Source organism: Lathamus discolor, chromosome 5, assembly GCF_037157495.1.
Source record: "Lathamus discolor isolate bLatDis1 chromosome 5, bLatDis1.hap1, whole genome shotgun sequence".
Lineage (NCBI taxonomy): Eukaryota > Metazoa > Chordata > Aves > Psittaciformes > Psittacidae > Lathamus > Lathamus discolor.
The window spans coordinates 29,866,687-29,887,551 of NC_088888.1; the positions used below are offsets into that span (position 1 = coordinate 29,866,687).

Below are 20,865 nucleotides of genomic sequence, written 5' to 3' on the forward strand. Positions count from 1 at the left end.
CCATCATAAAGAAGAAAATCTAATTACTGATGATGAAATTTAAAGCTTTGCTCCCACAGTTGTTTATAAGCTGTCAAATGTCTAAAGAAAAAAAAAGGTGCTTTTATATGCTATAAATCTGAAAATAGTGATCACCTCAAACGGTAAAGCTTTAGGTAAGGATGTCTGAAACGAAATCTTAGAAAACAGGTGGAAGGGATTTAAAGCACACACAAAAAGATTTGGCTCACTTCACAGGGGCTGGTCTCCTTCAGAGGGGGCTGGCATTTTTTGTGTTAAAAACTTAAATTCTAATTTGCAAGACTGAAAATGGGGATTTCTATTCAAGGCTACTGAAGAATTAAAGTATTCATGTGATTTGAATCTGGAAAACAATGTTAATTCTTTACCTGAGTATTTCAAGCTCCTGGAGATGGCTGCTGTGCAAAAAAAGCCACTAATTTGTTTCCTGACAGTTTAACTCACCAATATTACTGTGATGTCAAGCAGAGTAGAATGTGCACAAAGAAAGCAACTATGAATGCAAATGATTACAAGTTATACATTTTTTAATATCTGCAAGATAAAACAATATAGTCTTATGCAAAACAGTTGTTGATTGCTCAACTCTTTTCTTACGTGTAGTTATTAAATCACATCATTGTTGCCCTCATAAACCATACTATTTTGTTCAGTTTTCATAAGAGCACAAATATTCTCACTCCATTTTTTTGCAGATAGCTCAGGTACATATGTGGTTACCATGCTCATGAATCTAGAACAGACTTACATTCAAAACAAACCTGATCATAGATTCAGCTGTTTCAATCTTATAACGGATGCTCGTAGGGCATGTTTTCCAAATTCTTAGTTCTACAGTTTTCTTAAGTGAAAAATAAATGGAATAGGTTGCTTAGTTTCCTCTATATACATACCTCCTATGTGACAGAGGCCTTCTCTATTTGTAAATACATTAACTTTATATAGAAACTTCAGATGTGGGAGAGAAAGGAGAAAAAAAAAAAACAACTCACAATGCAGTAAAATATAGCCATACAGTGTGAATAGATATTCACATTATCTCATTTGTAAACTCTAGATCCCTATACCTTTATAAGAGAATGTAAGCTGCCTAACAGGCAAGGTGAAAGAATGCTTTCCTGAATGAGTCACCCTATGTAGCCTGAGCAGAAGCCTGTCACAGCTACTAAACTGTATTACCCCCAGTTTCCCTTCTCCATTTTATGCTGCCTTTTCAAGTCATTAACATTTTTTCTTCTCTTCTTTCCCCCTTCTGAAGGGGAAATTAGTTCTTTTCTGTAGTGCTGTCCATCTGTGCTTGCACAGCTTTTTCCTTTTTGTACTAAGCAAATCCTCATTGCTGCCTCAGTCTAACACCAGGTGCAGCTCTCAAATATTTACAGTACATCAGAACAGTGACTAGCACAAGAAAACCGCAAACAGGATCACAGTTAGGGAAAGCTTCACATATGAAAGATCTCTTTATGCAGAGAGCTGGTCTGCCTACAACAGTGCAGCTCTTAGCATTTTTTGAATAAGAATAATTTAAGGCATCCAGCCTTTTCCTACAGGATTTAGACAAAGGAGAAAAGCAGAAAGAAAAACTTCAAAAGAATTGTACACTTCCTTTACTGGCAGTACTGCCAGGCTCACACTGAATGGAGAGGTTATGCTCATTAATGAAATGTGACTGTGTTTGTAAGATCAAGCCTTCAATTTTAAAACTGTCAGCACAAGTGAAGACAATTTTATATGCAAAGGGTTGAATTCAAGTATTTTAAATATATTTTCAAAGACACTCTGGGAAACAAATAGCTAACACCAACTTAATACATGTCACTCACCTGAAAAGACATTGGGAAATGTCTCTGTAGAAGCCTGCACCCCTGAGGACTTTCTTGAATGAGTCAAAGGCACTCTTTCCGTTTGAAACTTCTCTCTAAACCCCTTGTGCTCCAAGTAGCCTGCAGACCCCACCTTCTGAGTTATGTCACATTTGTGGTTAGATACCTCTTCTGTCCAGTCTGCAGAACGACTAAATAAACCTGCCAAACTAGCAGACCTCTGCTTCTTGATTGAGACTTTTTCTGGTTTCTGGAAGGACTCCTGCCTCCTCGTAGAAAGTGGGCTCTGGGATGGGGAAGGAGAAGGTGAATGGTTGGGAGAACTCAGTTGTCTAGTTGTGGTTTTGATGTAACAAGGATTAATAAGATAGGATTTAAAGCATCGGGAACCAAGCATCGGACTGTCTGCTGTCCCCTCGGAGGACAAAATGCCATCTTTTATTTCTGTGGATAAACCATTATGCAGGTCCTCTTGACTGTCTGATAGAGTGTGTTTCCCTTCCTGAGTCTCAGCAGCATGATCAGGGCCTGCACCTGAAATACCATCCTCTGTTACTGCGCCCTGCAAATCAACAGCCTGCACTTCAGCAATTTTAGTCTCAGTGTCTGCTACAGAGGTTGGAAAAGGTTGTGTGGAGCTGTGTGTCTGAGACCTGTTTTCTACCACAGTTCTATATAAATCATCCTCTAATTCATTAGCTACAGCATCCACTCCAGCAATAAGCTGTTCCTGTTTCTCAATCAATAGCTTACGTTCTTGTGTTTCAAATAAGCCGTTACCAGGAGAGCCTGTGCCATTTACTGCTTCTTTCAGTTCACGTTCAGTTGCACAGGAGATGGGAACGTTTTCCACAATTTCAGATACTGCTGGAAAAGCACCCTCAGTGTCTGGGCTCCTCTCTTTGTCGGTGGTAGTTACTGAAAGAAACTGTTCAAAATCTAAGGGGGCTGCTTGCGAATTAGCCATGTGTCGACCCATTGTTTTGGTGAAAAGGTCCTCAGTTCCAATGTTAATTGCCCCCTGCTGCTGCTGCTGCAGTCTAATAGCTTGCTGGATATCAGAAAGCAAATCCTCTTGTTCTGTGGCTGAATGGAAACTGTATATATCCGTATCAGAGCCAGAGCTGGTCCTTTGTCCATCCTGTGTCTCTGCAGCAGCTGGAACAGTTTCATTTCTGATTTCAAAATGTTCTACATCTGTGTCTGAGAGACCCCCTTCATCTGCAGAGATGCTTATATCTGGAGTTTTGTTAACAATTGAATGAGTACTGTCCAGCTCTCCAGCCTGCAAGGCCTGGCTTTCCAAAACATCCTCCCGTGAGCTACTATTCCCATCTTTAGCCTTGGACAGATTTTTTCTGATCCTCAGATTTGAAAACACTGAAGCCCTTGAGTCTGATTTACCCTTCTTCTTACCGGATTCACTTCCTTTGGCATGCTTCCCCAGTCCCCTTCTGCTTCCCGATACCTTCTTTGTGCCATCCGTATCCTTGGGCCCAGAGGCATCCTCTCCTCCTTCATGCACATCACCTGTGTTTTTCCTTAGCTTCCCATCTTGATTCCCCATGATTTTTCGCTGTGCAACACCTTCGGCAATCAAGCCATGCTCTCGGATTTCATTCCACTGGCCTGCCGGCGAGATCCCCTCTAGCGATCCAGGTTTGTTTTCAAGCGGTGATGATGCAAGTGAAGCAAACGCTTGCTGTGGCTCTCTCCCATCTGCTAGAGCTGCCTTTTTGCATAATGTGCTGCTAGCGCTGGGCTCCGCTGAGACATGCTCAGTACAGCACTGAGAGCTGCAGACAGCTCCTTCCAATGGCTGCTGTTCGCAGAGAGGACTGCTCCCCGGGTATCTGCGGCACTCTTGTTTCTTGAGGAAGGATTCTGTGAAAAGTGTTTCCTTTATAAAAATCACTTCTTGTTCCACAGTTTTTATTGCCTGCATTGCAAACTCAGCTCGTCATCAAATCATTTATAATTTCAGGGCTTAAATGTTCAAGCGCCTGTAAAAAAGAAAGAGGTTAAGACAGGGTAATTTAATTACTCCTCAATTGTTCTGCAATTGTTTAATACACTAATAACCTTGGAAAGAGAAATACTATGATTATTTACTAGTTTATAAGGTGCTTGAGTATATGCTACTTTGATACATTATGCAGTACCTCTGGTGATTTACATGTTTACATTTTAAAGGCCACCAAAATACAACACATAATTTTAAAAGGAGAGTCACTCTGAAAGTAGATAGAAGGAAAAAAGATAATAAACAAGTTCTTTCCACAGGTTTAAAAAGAGTTGCACTTAAAATGCAATGCATTATGGTAATTACACTAAAAAAAAAAGGTCTTACAATTTGTATTCTGAGAAGGTAGATAAACTATTATTCCCAGGAGAATCAACTCATCAATATTAAAACACACCACCATTGTTTTCCCCAATAAGAACATCTGGCATTAAACAAGATAAAACAAACAAGAAAAATAGCAGTATTCAAATGCTACTAAGGAAAATGATACAGTAAAGCATTCCTATTTCATCTTATAAAATTAATAATTGATTTAGACACTATCGTTTGCTAACTATTTTGGAATCTTGTGCAACAGTTTAATCAGTTGCTCTTTCTCTTCCTTTTTTTTCTTTAGTTGTATAAGCATCAATACTTCATAAATACATTTCCTGAACTTCCAGACAGGTAATCCCTTCCACTTTAAAATTTATATTTAAAATAATTGGAATAGAAAAAAAAGGGCATAAGAATGCCAAATTGCAAAGTTGGATCAGTTCAGCAGTTCAGTATCTTGGCTCAATACCAGTCAAGAAGTAATTCGATATATTCCTGCTTATGATTTATCATCTCTAAACTTCCTAGTCTATGAGGTTCAGTTTCTGTGAAAGACACATTCCTCCCTCCTCTGAGCTTCTTTACTTGGAATTTCCTTTTCATCAGAGATTGCATAAAACAATACAGTATTCTAGGTAAATGCATCCTATTGGTTTATCCAACTCTTAATTTTGGTGTCATTCTCTTCAGACCTTTATGAATCTGGGCTGCGGTCACGGTTAAAAATTTGCTGTTATTTCACTCTGGATAGAATAGCACTGTCAATAATACATGCAAACAGATTATTTTCAACTATAATCATTTTCATTTGTTCTTGGTAGCATACTGCTCTGATGCAAGTCCTGTCCTGAGACGCCTGTGGCTAAGGCACCAAAAGCCTGTCTAGAAGAACTCAAGTGTTTTAAGTGCATGAGATGACTTCATACACTCAGTGGTTTTGGGAGGTTGTGTTTTTTGGTGTGTTTTTTGTTGTTATTGTTTGGTTGGTTGTTTTTTTCTTTGGTTGGTTTGTTTGGTTTTTGATTTTTTGTTTTTATTTTTAGCATTCAGCATTCATAAATATACTAGCTAAGAAAGAGCTAGTATAGCAAAGCCTGCAAGAGCATGTAAAGTGATTTTGCTTTCTTACCCTATTCCTGATTTTGCTGTCTTACCCTATTCCTGATTTTGCTGTTATCCTACTTAATTTCTAACTTGTTGCAGTATTTTAGCTTTTGCAGCATTATTACATACTTTCAAAAAGCTTTTGAAATTTCAGGTAATTTCAGTCCTGAAGGTACATGAGAAGAATTGCTTAAGGCACAGTTTGAGAAAACCGTAGTAGTAGAATAGTACCTCGATGAGTGTTTTCACTGACTAGAACTGGCAAGGACCTAACATTTGACTACAACTGGAGTACTTGTAGCTTCCAACACCATTTAAAATCTCTTCTTCCACTAAAATCTGCCAGAAATTAACATAATGCAGAAGCAATGTAAAGATACTGTGGACTCAATAAGGGTAATGTGGAATTAGTGTGATGGTCTGAAACATTTTTTTTCCTTCTTTCTCTGTAAATTTGCATTACAAACTCAACACAATCCAATTACAACCAATTATAACTCCAGCCATTGACAAAGATCAAGTTAAAGAATAATCTTCACTTTTTTATTGCAACCTAGAAACTTACAATGGTTTAAATAATGTATCTGCTCCATTTCATTGAAGTATTTATACAGTACATCCTGATTAGTAAACTCTTCAAAAAAACACATAAGTATATTGACACATATATATGACCCAAGTTTAAATATATTAGACTAAAAAAAAAAAACATTTTTTTCAATCTGAGGCTATAATCCTAAAAGAACTATAAGAAAAAGGTCAAACCGTTTTCTAGATAGTCCCTCTGAATGTGGTATTCTAACCATCATGGATTCTGACCATAATTTCTGATCTATTTGCGGAAAGAATATCACTAAAATGGGCATATTTATGTGAGTAGAGGTATGCATGAGTAGAGGTATGCATGTGAACATCAAAGAATTTGTTCTGGTTATTCCACCGCATAAGGTATGGAAAATACATTAAAAAAAGAAAAAAGGAAAATAAAAGTGAAAAGGGGAGCATGGGGACAGAACATAAATTACCCCAAAGTGACAGTGATAGATACAACTCTCAATCAGCATTTCTGGTAAAGTACAAAAGGTTAATATTAGCCAAACATTAAAACAACTGTTAATACTTAAGGCGTTTATTCTCAGAAGATTATTAGCTTCTGAAAAAAAAACATGTTCTTAAAAGTCATCAAAAAACCTGAACATTTTGGCACCAGTATAAGCTACACTTAAAATCTAAGAATATATTCATTATTCTACACCAAAAAAAGATATTTTCAACAGAAATTAAATGAGGAAAGGAGAGGGGGTTTGATGCTCAAGAAGGATATTTCACTTTTAATTGTAATTCAGCTTGCTATAGGTTGATAACAAATAACTGAGCTTGCCTGCCTACCTCATTTAATATTTACCAGTGGTCCATTAAAATTACCAAGGGATGGGACTGCAGGCATAGTCCTGAGATACCCCTCATCTCTCACTCCAAAATGCTCAGGAGACACAAATATTAACACTCAGAAGAGTCAAAACTTACAGCTCAAGATGTACTGAACTTGCACTCCCAAAGATTTCCACATTAAGACATTCCTGTTAGAAAAGTAAGCCCCTGTTATGAGATTAAAATCATTTTCAAGAAGGCAGTTACCATTTACTGCAGCCACTCTAGAAAAGTGGCCTGATCTCCCCAACACTACCAGCCCACCACCCTGCCTGCCTGCCTACCCTGCTGGGAATGGCTGCCAGCAGCACCAATTGCCCACACCTGGGTGCAGGCCTCGGCCTCCTGGAGCACAGCCAAGACAGAGTACTGTCCCAGGTGAGGCTCAGACAGTGAGAGGAGCATTGCCCTCAAATTTCCCCCAGAAAGGCTGGGTGACCAGTTGACACAGAGTCATAGAATAGTAAGGTTAGAAAGGGCCTCTGCTCTGCTCTCATGAGACCTCACTTGGAGTATGTGTACAGTTCTGGTGTCCTCAACATAAAAAGGACATGGAACTGCTGGAACAAATCCAGGGGAGGGCCACGAGGATGCTCAGGGGACTGGAGCACCTCCCGTATGAAGACAGGCTGAGGAAGTTGGGGCTGTTCAGCCTGGAGAAGAGAAGGCTGCGTGGGGACCTCATAGCAGCCTTCCAGCGTCTGAAGGGGGCCTATAGGGATGCTGGGGAGGGACTCTTCGTCAGGGACTGTAGTGATAGGACAAGGGGTAACAGGTTAAAACTTAAACAGGGGAAGTTTAGACTGGATATAAGGAAGAAATTCTTTCCTGTTAGGGTGGTGAGGCACTGGAATGGGTTGCCCAACAAAGCTGTGAATGCTCCATCCCTGACAGTGTTCAAGGCCAGTTTGGACAGTGCCTTGGGTGGCATGATTTAGTGTGAGGTGTCCCTGCCCATGGCAGCGGGGTTGCAACTAGAGTATCTCAAGGTCCTTTCCAACCCTAACTATTCTATGGGTCTATCATCTAATTCCAACCCCTGCCATGGGCAGGGGCACCTCACACTAGACCATGTAGCCAAAGACTATCCAACATCCTGGTATTTTGAGGCCATCACAAACACGGGCTGTCTGGGGGAAAAGATGGGAGCCTAGGGGAGCCTGCTCTGAGGAGACACTGCTTTTTTGAGGTGGACAAGTTTTCATCATTATTGTGGTAATCTCTTTCTACTCTCAATAGCAGTCATTGAGCAAGTCTGTATAGAGTGAAGACAATAATGCCTTGCCTATTTGCAGAGAGGAGAGCTGAGGGTACAATGGCAGCAGTGTGAGCCACAGCACTGTACTGCAGGTCCCCTACTATGGGGAGGCGGTCTGCTACCTGCCAGCACTGAGGCTCCTCCAGCCACCTTCCACCCCACTCCCTGAGGGACCAGGGCTACTGCTTGGAGAAGGAGAGTAGGAATGGGCCAGGGGATCCTCACATGTGCCATGCACACCCTGCAGATATTTATTTCTTCATTAGTGGCTCAGTGTGCCCAGGTTTGAGTTGGAGATAAAAGCGCATAGATCAACAAGGTTGCTTTAAAGTACTCTGGTTGTACATTACTGATTGGAATAAAGTAATACAAATGGTACGAAGAAAGATTTGTTTAAGAGGACTAGGATAGTCCCAGCCATCTATATGTTACTACTGCTTAAATTTTCATTAGCAAGGAAAGGACTCATCTAGTCTGGTGCTGGAGCCAGGTCCCTCTTCCAGCTTCCCCCAGCTGCCATTCTTAGCATGCTGGAAAAGTTATCTCCTCAGAAGGAATCAGCTACCATTAAATACTCCTTTATAGTGCCAAAACTGTGCTTTGAGCAGTTGAAAATAATTTCTTGTGCACACCCCACATCTTTCAGCTATAGAATAGGGAGAATTGGACTTTGTGACCCGACAAGCTCTAGCAGACTCCTGTCCCTCTCTGACTGCCAAGGGCCAAGTCAGGAGATCAGAAAATATGAGGTGGCTTAGGAGACCATAGTGGCTAGGGATGAAGTTGGTCCTGCCCTTGCCTTAGTTTCTAGTGGATATGAGATTTTGCTTTTACTACTTGTTTGAGCAGCATGAAATCATGCTTCATATACTGCATTTATAGTAAGTTGAGGTGATCCAGCTGATGAGAAACCTGTTTTGCCTGTTAAAAGGGTTTTTTTATAAGGAGCTTGAACCTAGCAAACAATGATCCTAGGCAAGTGCTAGGCATACCTAGGAGCTTTTATTAGGTACATGAGAGAGTAATGACTAGAATTTTCAAGTGCTTGGTACATACTGCTGAACCTTCTCCTATGTAATTTCTGTCTAGTGAAAGCTAACATTTCAAATTAGCATATCCCAAGAAGCAGGGTCTCCAGGAATGCAGTGTTTGCCAACTAGTATGCTGCTGAATACTCACTGGTTAGGAGCCAAAATGTTCGTGAAACATTTAACCTCCTGGATTTCTCACCTAAATGCAATAATACATTTATGCGATGGGAAACAGAGCTTTTTTAAAAAAATATGATCAGTTTGATGCAGCAAAAACCATACGCATTCCAAAAAGCCATTTTATGCTTTTCTCCTAACATTTCTATAATCTTACTGCTGCTTTATTGTGAAATACACTTTTCAGCATAAAAGCTATACAGAACCTTTCATAGCTACTTATATAGAGGGTTTGGCTGAACAGCTGCTCACAAAACCCTGCCAGCATTCCAGAGATGTATGCATTGCGGGTCAGGGTCAGGTCACAGAAAGAGTCTTTGAAAATCCAGGCCTCTTCAAATACTACAGCCAAAGACTCCTGTATTTGGAGCACACGATAGTATACTAGTATTGAAACTAAACCTGAGCAGTGGGGAAGTGTAAAGGCCTGTCTTATTCCCTATCCCAGACTGACAAGTGAGGTATTTGTGGCACAGCTCCCACTTTTCCTTGCACGAGGTTCATTGCAGACAAATTTTATCTCAAATGCAGATAACCATCAGTTGTATGCTAATATATGCTAAGCAAATTCAGTGCAACACAGTGTAGGCTTCATCATGAAAAAAAATAGTAAAGTACCTGCTGACCAAGCTATCAAAGAAGCACGGGTAAGAGAGTTTTGACCATTTAAACTATTTAAATTAAAGTACAGTCAAAAAATCAGAATAGGAGTCTAAATTATTAATTTTATTTTCTAAGGAAGTAAAATTTATGCAATAAAGATGTTTCTTCAGAGCTCGTAGTAGCTTTTGAACACAGCAAGAAACATCCACCAGACTTTTAAGATGAATATCATTAAACCCCTACAAAATTCACACACATACAGAATCAGTATTTCGGCAAAGGTGGGGAAAGATATGCAGAACTGACTGTGTCAGTTGATAAACAAAATTCACAGAGTTTAGGACTACCCACCACAAGCAAGAATTTCATAGGGAAAAGTGAGACCCGACAAAAAGAGGTTTATTGTACTAGAGAACAGAGAAAGGAACAAAGAATACAAATCTGTAGGAAACTAGGCCTCCTCATTTTCATTCCTTAGAGGAGGACATATTCTGTTAAATCAAGCAGAAAATTACATATTGTCTTTTTGGTTTTCTTGGACAACTCCCAGAGAACTTACTGACAGGGCTGAAAAATGTGGACTTTGATCATATCAGTGGACCTTTTTCACTGCAGAGAGCCTAAAATGCCATGAAACAATGGCAGATTTTTGAGCTTGGAAATTTTCTGTAGGAGACAAAAGATTAACTTAAGTACTTAGGTCTCTAATTTTATAATTTCTACTGCAACATGTAGTTACTAGTCTGAAGGAAAAGTTGCAAAAGATGAAGTTTTTCCTGAAATGATTCTGTTTTTTTTTAAAGTTCTGAACCAGTAACTGGTTTTAAGAATATGCAGAGAGAAGAAAAAAAAAAAAAAAATCATAATTTTTTACCCTCTTCTATTAGGCATCAGTTTCTGTTCTATTGCAGACATTCAGACACAAAAACACACAAACACACAAACATGCGGATGAGCAGAGTTTGGGTCAAATAGAAAAGAAATTTATTGATCAGCTTTCAGTTCTTTTTAAAACAGCAAGCATCCTCCTGTCTATTGGCAAAAATATGTTTCCCCTAGAGAGAACAACCCTGGGGCAGGCTCATTTTGTAAACCATGTGGGGAAGGTGCAAAAGAATTGTAAAATAGGATGGGTTTGCAGATAAAGCAGCATTTTTGTACAAATTTATTGCATTGTTTCAGATACATTTGGTAATTAGAATGCATATTTTATAGTATTTTCATAATCAGATTTAGGATTAATCAAATCCAACCTGGCAAGATGGAGAAGAAATCTCTATCCTAGCCTTCGGTTTTACTTGAGTATAGAACATCATCAAGGTGAGCACTACTTGTACTAATGAACAAATACAAATGCCCCTGTCTGTTTACGAATTCATAGGATAAATCATAGAATCATAGTATGGTTAGGGTTGGAAAGGACCTTAAGATCCTCTAGTTCCAACTGCCTGGCCATGGGCTGGAAAGCCATTGCAACTAGAGTGCATAAAGTATACCTAAACTAAAATTATAAACCAGCATCCAGTGCAAAGAAAGACAAGCACTGAGAAGCCAGAAAGGAAAGGAGCTCTGAGGAAACCAAAGGAAAGCTGAGATAATATGTATCACTTACATTAGTGTCTTGCGGTTTTTCTTCCGCTTACTGTGATCCTGTGCTGTTACCACATGATGATCAGCAAGTCATCTTTAGGGGGGCTCCATGACTTCTGTCTTAAGCTTTCTGCCTTTATTTTGTAGTACATAGTACAGCTCAAACTGAAATTTCTATAGCAATTGCAACAATTCAAGTTCATGCCTTAAGTGGATATTGGGGAAAGCTGCTGCAGCAAATAATGGGGATAGATGCATCCTCTAGCATATATATTGCTAAGAGCTGCTGATACACAGGGAATAGTATTCTACAGTTTAAGGAGTCATTGGGTGAGTTTTGACTCCTCTTCAGTTCTTCCTTGCTTGGCTATACATGTGCAGCCTTAGCTAGCTCGATAGTTTTGTTTTAAGGCTTTATGTATTTTCATAAGAGGGGAAAGAGATACCAGGAAAGTGAGAGGAATTCATGGAACTTGATTCAAGGCCTGGAGATCTATTCTTTCTGGGCTTCCTATATATACAGATATAAAACTAGCTGTAGAACTATTTAGCACACCTAAGTTTAATTCCCTGAACTGAGTAATTTCTACATGATACTAGTTCTTTCCACTAAGTTTCCAAATAAATGACATGAGCAGAGCAGTTTTATGAATACTCTTCAAAGTACCCCAGAATTTTATATTGTATTGGTGCAATTAATCTGATCTGCATTCAAGTATTTTGTCATTTGTTCTGTTTCTCTGCAGTGTATTAAAGCAGCTGGCTTGGGGGACAGCAACAGTTAATCAGACACAGTGTCACAGGACGTTGGTTGGGCTGCAAATCCGCCTAAATAAAGTACTTGTTAATGTCCAGGCAGTCTTGGCTGCTTGACCAGGCTGAACTAGCTCAGGTAGGGCTTATCTACACTAAGACAAGCTCAACTATACAAAGTGGGCTCGATCCATAAGTTATGTTTTAAGTTGTGGGCTAGGCCTTAGCATGAGGGATCTAAAGCCTAACTAGCCCAGAGAATTCCTACTGGTTTTGTAGTTATAATGGCTTTTCTTTTGTCAGCTGAATAGTTATCATAATAAGCTGAGTTCTGGTGCTGATCGTCTTTATAATAAAAAGCAAATACACTACAGAAGAACAGCTGGAAATCTATCTTACAAGAGTGAATAAGAAAAAAGAATGAAAAAGAAAAAAGAAAATGCAGTTGAATAATGCAGATGCCCACATAAAGCTCAGGAAATTCAATTATAATGATGATGGGTTTGTATCAAAAGGATTATACCATACATAGATGCCACCACTAAACTACAGTTCTGTAAGGCTAAATACACAGGACAACTGCTGTGAGCCACTTATGGAATGAATAGTCCCTCTCATGAGCAACAAGTTACAATTATACCAGATCCCTGTTTCTGCTCACTGTGCCCATTCCCAGTCTCTCATACTCTTATGCCTTTCTTCCTCAACTTCAGCATCTTCATCTGACTAAGTATCTAATATCAACTGTCCTACTGATCTTCTCATCCTAAGCAACTCTCCTTTGACTTCATTTTCACCACTGTATCCAAGAACTTCTTGTGTGATGTCTCATTTTGTTTCATGATTTCTCCAAGGTCATCCACAGACAAAGAATGTTGTCAATATGGTGGGTGACCTGCTCTAGCTACAAAATGGCATCTCTTCTCCTGCACTTATCTTCATAATTTAATTTCTTTGTCTTCCCTTGCCCCTTCCCTTGCCATGTCTTCCTTCTGCTAACCATTCCCACTATCTCCTATGTGCTCACTGTTCTGTCCTTAAATGATGTATCATTACATCACTCTCCTTTTATCTTTTAATCCAAAATCTTCTTCACTGTACCTAGATTCACATTGGTGGCTATGATGGAAGGAGTTACTTTCATCTCAATAAATAAAAGCCAGTAATGAGTGAAAGCAAGTGGGACTAAACATCACGTTTTTTCACCCATCACTGTGGATAAGAAGTACAATGAAATAATATCACAGGTTTACAGCTCAGACCATATATAGGACATTCTGTATTCATAATATATTCTTTTTCTGTACAATTTCTTTAGAGTATATGCAGCAGATTAATTTCACCTTTGTGGAAACCCTGAGTTGGGTTCTAGTTTTCTTTTGTATCACAATCCAGAACTGGTCTGAACCAAATAAGAAAGAAATAAATATTGAGGCCTATCTTTTTGTAGAGAGTTTCCACTGAGAAAACACTTAGAAAAGACAATAAAGAGCAATTACATATAACTACTACTACAAGCTTCAGTTCTGAGAAAGAATGGCAAACTGTGGAGGGTTATAATTCAGACAATGTTTGCATCACTTTTCTCCTGAAACATTTTAGTTTAAAATGTCACAGCCTAGAGTGCTTTAGGAAATTAGTTATGGAACCTGAAATAATACTAAAGCATTGATTTATTTGCAACAGTTGGCAAGAAAACTTTCAACCTAAAATTTTATTATGCTCTGACTCCAACCTTGCCAATGTCATCATATTAAAAGCTTACATAAAATTATTTGGAAAATAGAGTTCTTCCGAACATCCAAGATGGTCAGCCTCACTCATCAAATGACATGAGACGTATTGTTCCTCTTTCACTTATATTCAGGGAAGATGTTCAAGTAAACAAGATAGAAATGCTCAGCAACAGTCCTAAATTTAACTTAAAGAGGCTTTGTGTGAACTGTCAGTATAACAGCTCATCTTTTTGTATGCATGTACAATAACAAGGATGAATTATGGCCTAAGAGGGTTTGTCTTTCTGCTTTTTACAAAGGTACTCAGCACAGAGGAAAAAAAACACCACCTCAGGGGAAAAGATTAAGTGTTCAATTAGCAAAATTTTGATAGTCTTTTCTGAGCCAGCTTAGTCTTACCTGGGGCATTATTAGAGGAGGTGTTTGCTTTGTTAAAGCAGCTTGAAGCTACCTTAGCATAGCCTAAGGATGGGAAAAAAGTCATGAGAATACTCATGACTTTTAAATAGCGTATTCACATTGTCATCTGGCACTTCGTTTGTTTCTGTGCCAGGAATCTTCCCAATAACCACAGATAGTAAAATATTTCAGGATACATCACCTAAACAAATTTAAAAGTTGGGATTTGAACTGATGGCACATCTGGTTCAACACCATGCTGTAGGAGTGGTCAGTACTGACAAGGTTGCGGAAAACACCTTAGAAGTAAGCAATGGGAAATTTTATTCACTAACCTGTCATCCAGGTTAATTAACATTAACCTGTCATCCAGGTTAATGTATGTCTTTAGACAAGGTGGTTAACCCCAAACAATCTTGTGCTGCAATGCATGGTATCCTCACTATCATGAGAGTGCCCTGCATTTTGCACTTACCGAAGTGTCAGTCAAATCTAGGACCAGTTGTACCAAACACTAAACAAAACTTTACAAGCATACTGTTCCTGTCCCAGAAAGCTTACAGTCTAAGTAGACTCACATGGGTAACCTCATTAACTCAATTACATTTGTTCACTTCCTCCTGCCTTTCACTGCCTTTAGTTTTGCACCACAGCACAGTGAAGAGGTATTTGATAGACGATTATCAGCAGCCTTCCAGAAATTATGAATGCGAGAAAGATTCTTGATGTGGAAAAGATAGACATCCTGGCTTAGTAATTGAGTGTTTATTTTATGTGTTCAGCACTATGTAAGTACATGTAAAAGTGGGAAAGGAAAGAGTACTAAATCTGTCAGCAGTTTCAATAAGCAAAGGGCAATAAGCTACAGAAAGGCTCAGGACAGTAGAGAGTATACGTGTCACTGACATGGAATGACTATGGCATGAAAAGATCAAGCACAATATAGTGTTATAAGGAAGTGAAAGAAAGCAAAGGAAGAATTGGAGATGGAAAACTGAAGACAGATATAGGACCCATCTTTTCTGTACGTCATAAGGGAACATTGCCTTGAACTCTGATTCCTCTGTGGCTCAAATGTGGGCCTATATATTAGTCTCAGGTTTTCATTGCTTTTGGTTGTTGTTTTGCTGTGTTTTTTATCTGGGACGTAGGAAGATTACAGATGAAGCAGCGATGAATGATATCAGAAAATACACTTATTTTCATCTTGTCAGATAAGTATCTTGCATCAGTCTAAGAAAAAAGGAAGAAAGAGCTAGGCAGAATATAGGCAGACATTTCACAGTTTTCTTCTGTTCCAGTCCACTCCACTGAATTTACTGTTATTAACTCCCATTATGGACTATTCAGGATGCTATTGTTTTTATTCTAGCATCATGTCAATATCTGATCAGACACAAATAAGCTTCTTCTCTTCCCTCTAACTCAATACCAATCTAAAATATCTCAAATGCCATAAGAAGGTTCTAAGCACTCCAGTGCTTCTGTGTGAAATTTTGCATTATTGGCAACCTGACATTTCTCCCTCTGATGTGAAAGTCCAGCTGTGTACCAGGGTGGAGGTCGGATGGCTTTGCACTGAACCATAGTTCTCAAGGTTGGCCATACAGGCAGGAATAAGTTAACTGGAAATAGCTCTTTAGTAACATCTGCTTAGTAGTATGCAGGATCTAAGATTTTTCTGAAAATAGAAGTCAAACAATTTCCATACATATATATTTTTTAAAGTTATATATTTAATTCAACTCATAGTGTCCTCAGCAGGTTACAGTTCCTTAAACTGGCATCATCCCAAATAATTTATTAATAAGACTGCTTGCATGGAAGACTTCAGAGAGACTTTAAGGCAAAACCCACACAAAAGTCATCTTTATTTATAAATATACACATATCTTGACATAGCTGCCTTGTTCCCTCAATTAGTCTGCTCCAGCCGTGTCCTAGAACCCTGGATACTCATGCTGGAGTAGCTTGAAATGAACAGATCCTGCCCACTGATTTTCAAGGAAGGCACACAGTGAAGAGACAGAAATACCTCGTTCATGACCTAGAAAACTATTCCTTACACAAATATTAACGTGGTATAGCTTATGTTTCAAAGGAGTAGAATGTCAAGTTACTTAAAAATTCTTTTAATTATGTCTACTGTAAGCATTTTTATTCTTTGCTGATTATGTTTCATTGCACATTCTCTTCTGGTTCTATTATGAAAATTAAGTGCAGATAAGAGAGCCCTGAAATACTTATAAGAAGTATATGCAAAGGCAGCTTTAGAGAACATACATAGGTTTAAACTCTACATTTAAAAGTATGTAAACTCTACATTTAAAAGTATGTAAACTCTAAACTGCTGTGCTGCAGAATAGAACGCTGAAGAAAGTCGTAAAGTTGCAATGGAAAAGATAGTAAAGGCCCAGGCTGTTGTATGAAGCAGAGAAACCTCCAGATCGGAACGCAGTGATTGAAGCATTGAAGAGAAATTCATTCAACACAATGAAAGTGAGTTTTCTGATGGTGTGAAGACATCATCAAAGGGAATTTAGCATCACTAAGGATTAAAATTTTGAACATCTGAACATTCATTGACTTCAGATGGAACAAAGTTCTTACGTTTTGTTTTACAGAACCATTTGTCTAATGACTACACGGAAGTGCATTCAATCTCACTTCTATTAACACAATTTCTTAGTAAAATCTCAAACACAAGATGCTTCTGAATTCTCCTGCACCCTTGAGCACAACTGGTTTCTACACGTTCACAGATATAACTGGACTATGTGGTATTAGTCTAAACAGTTTGTGGCTTTTGCATACGTTCAGACTGTTTCTGCTGCTAGAAGAAATATCCAGAGAAACTGGGTTTATGTTGTTACCTCATTTATCATCTCAAACCAGATAAAATAGGTCTGATTTACTAAGCCGCCTACTTAGTTTGTTATTTTTAAACACTAAGTGCATAGCTTCTTGTCTTTCATAAGACTACAACCCCCTTTCAGACATCTCTAGACAACCCATTAACTTTGTATAAGTTAGAAATGATAAGGATCCAGCTTAGGGAGATCAGTTGCAGATCTTGGAAGATTGAACATGAGCTGCTGTAACACCTCATTATCTGTTATTTATTTATTTTATGCTCTCATTGTGTTTTTCTTGGAGGTTTTGTGTTTCAATCAAACCCCACATCTAACACAGACAGAGTGAGTACAAATTGTTTGATATTACAACAAGGCAATTTTGGAAACAATATATAAGCCTCTGTCAAATTAACAGAGCACCTGTTTTTCTTAATTTACCCCTATCATGTCCCCTCTTGAGGTCACGTAGGAAAGAAATAAACTTTTGTGATGAAAGAAAAGGAAAACCACAATTCATCCATTCAAGCAGGTAGCCTGGGTCCCTTGAATATAAGTTAGTCAAGTGTTACATGGACAGCCTGATGACCCTGCCCTGTAGTTACATAGGAACATGAGTGTTGTGCTGCCCAAGCGGCAAGACTCCTGTGACTACGGTGGCTACTCCTTTGTCTTGTTCCTCTCTCCTACATAAGCGCATGCTTGTAAGCAAGCTACACAAGAAAGAGAAGGGAAACAAAAATACAAAGGACTACAGCTGTCATATTCTGTAGCAACTGCTTGCTTTGAGAGATTTCCCCAAAGCATTAGGGCTCAAAGCTACCATGAAGCAGAGGGATTTCTTCTACATAGCCAGAAGCACACAAACAGCATTGGGTAACAATAAGTGAAGGTAGCTGGAGGTTGGGGAGAAGGAGTTAATTACTGTTCCTTGTTCTTTCAGTAAAGTACTATTTTAACAGTGTGTGCACTATAGGCCATGCAGTGCTTGGTCCTAAGAGAAACTTATTCCTAAATGATAGGTGAAGCTTCAAGTGCACATCTGAGCCTGTAAGGACGATCATTTCCTAAAAAAAAAAAAAAAAACAAACCAAAAAAAATCTTTTCTCTTCTGGATTGGGAGCTTCATAGGCAGTTAGGGATTCAGTCACACATTTTGTCCATGCTTTTAGACCTTCCAGTTTTCCTGAAACTGTCAATGTGTTATGTCTGAAATATATTTAGCTACACTGACACCTTTGGATGCAAATGCAAGTTATGTCTGCAGCTGCTCCTAGTCCAGCCATCTCTTGACTGGCACACTTTTCTTTGATGCACCCATGCCACATCCCAAAAAAGACTCATTCACATATGCACAGAGTTCAATTCACTTCTTTTCCTCATTGCTATGAATACCCTTTACTCTTATGCACAGCTGATCACTGCATGGCATTCCTTCTACTTAGAAGGTGTAAAACCTCTTAAGATCATAATACTGTTCAAGACTGCTCCCTGGGGTGACTATAAGCTAAAACCCCAAATTCAGTCTTCTTTCCTGTGAGATAATTCCAATATAATCCCAGAAGAGTTATAGATACTGCCAGCAACGTGGAAGCCAGCTAGCCTTGTGTCCATTTAGGATCCTTATCTAGCAGCTCATCATGTTTTTCCTCAGCTCTTAGACCATTTCCAATACATACCTTGAATAAAAGTAATAATAAAATCATCATAATGCAACCTTACCTTATTTCCTGTCAAAATGTACACTGATGTGGATTCAGCAACTTCTACTTGAGTACAGTAGTAACATTTCCACCCAGACTGCACTTATATGAGAGTCAGAGTGTCTGGCTTTTTTTGCTCTGGGCACCATTTCCAGTCACATGAACTGGGAACAGCTTGCTTCAGATGTTAACAGCCACTGACATTTGCAGGAATGTTGTTTAAAAGAAATTAAAAAACACTCTGAGAAATTTCACTGCTTAAAAGAGTTATCACTAAAGTTGTTGAAAATATGGTATGCAGGTTATTTGTGAGGAAAAGTAGTATAAGTGTTCCTGGTAGCATGACATATACCTATAAAGTATGTTAAGGAGTAAACAATAATGAATAAAGTTTTGTCCCGACTTTCATGCCTTTACAAGCTCACTGAGTAGGACTTGCATGTAAATCAGGGAAGAATCTGACACTGATTTTAAATGGATGTCAGAGTCTGGGAAATCAAAAGGGATGAATTCCACCTCTGGATGATAAAAGTGATGAATGAGAATAAAGCTGTGATTGACACCTAAGCTTCCAGTAAACTCTTCTGTCTCTTCATTTATTTTAAACATATTTTTCAGTTTGGTAAAGAGATTTATTGTTTTGGTCTTAGATTTGAAAGAGCTCTTCATGAGGTTTGTAACATTGCTTGGGGGCATGGGAAGGAGGGGAAGGCAAGGTTTGTGGTTTACATTTCACAGGACTGCAGTAATGGAGACATTTGAAGTTTATCTCGTTTGTTACAGTTCACTGCAGTCTCCCAGGAAGTCTCATGTTCAGAAGGTGACCTCAAGGGGCACAGCTAAGTCAGTGTATTACAGGATAAGAAGTAGCTGTGTCCAAACATCTGACAGACTTAGTCATCTCTGTGTAAATGCGAATTGCATGGATTGTTTTAAGCCTTTCTCTCACCTGAGATGCTGCTTTTAAGCACTCTCTGGTCTTTTAAAGCAAATAAAAAAAAAAAAAAAAAGAAAAAATATCGAAGACCTCATGAAGCCTACAAGGAGTGTTCTGAAGTGTCAAAATCTTTTGCTTCTTGAGAGCAGTGAGAGAGGGGAAAAAAGCCCAAACCATCTCAGACCCAGTTAAACATAGACAGATTAAAGCAACACACATGCATTGTCCCTTTATAATCTTCACACACTTCTAGGAGCAGAACATCGGTATTTTTCTGAGGGAAAACAGAGAAAAAAGGAAGTCATATAGTTCTTTCCCCATTAGCAAGGTTCCCACAGCTCTTGCACCTCCAACCAAAGAGGTGACCAAACAACTGACAAACCAGGTTCCTGAGCTATGTACAGGAGAGAAAAGAAATTGGTAGGTGTACAGTGGTGCAGAGTAGTTGTTCTAAAAATAGCTAGTAAATATCTGTTGTCTAAAGCATGCTTTGCAGGAAAAGCCCATATACATTGTCTGACATATAGTCTGAATTTTGGTAGATGTCAGACTTCCTAACTATGCACAGATCACCTGCATCATACTTGTACATTAAGTCCATTCAGTAGTTGTCAGAAAGGGGCTGATTTTCTGTCTGCTATAGGCAATTTAAAGAAACAAAACCATTTGTTAAGGGATACTCATAGCTGGATTTTTTTGTTCAGAAGGTAATGGCAATCTAATTTAGTGATCTAATTTTCATGTCCCTCAATGATTAATGTCCCCCTTCATATGCATTTGGGGTACAATAAACATATCAGACTGCATGAGCATTCTTGCATTCCACAGAAATGTCTGGGACATGTAATAGGGAGTGTTTCAGTAAGACAGCTACTATCCATGTGGTATAGCATCCACCCTTGCAGATTTGTCTGATGCATGCAGATAACTGAGAATAGATGACATCATGAAACTTGTTTTGAAAATTCTCCTGAAAGATATTTAATTATTGGAAAAAAATAGATCCATCATAATCATGCATATACATCCCAAAAAGTTAGATATAATGATACAGTGAGTGGAACAGTTGTTTCATGTAGTTTGAAAGCATGAGATGTTAGTTTCAT

General features: G+C 38.7%; 1 protein-coding gene across 2 annotated transcripts in view; it reads right to left on the reverse strand.

Annotated features, from left to right (window-relative positions):
- FMN2 (formin 2) overlaps positions 1–6,967 on the reverse strand; it is a 164,431-nt gene extending 157,464 nt beyond the window's left edge. For both annotated transcript variants that reach the window (XM_065680191.1, XM_065680190.1), the window contains exons 1-2: positions 6,817–6,967; positions 1,845–3,847 (exon numbers count right to left, since the gene is read on the reverse strand). In XM_065680191.1, the coding sequence (XP_065536263.1) occupies positions 1,845–3,789 (1,945 nt within the window). In that variant the 5' untranslated portion in view covers positions 3,790–3,847; positions 6,817–6,967. The remainder of the gene's footprint in view (positions 1–1,844; positions 3,848–6,816) is intronic.
- Positions 6,968–20,865: the final 13,898 nt, after the last annotated feature.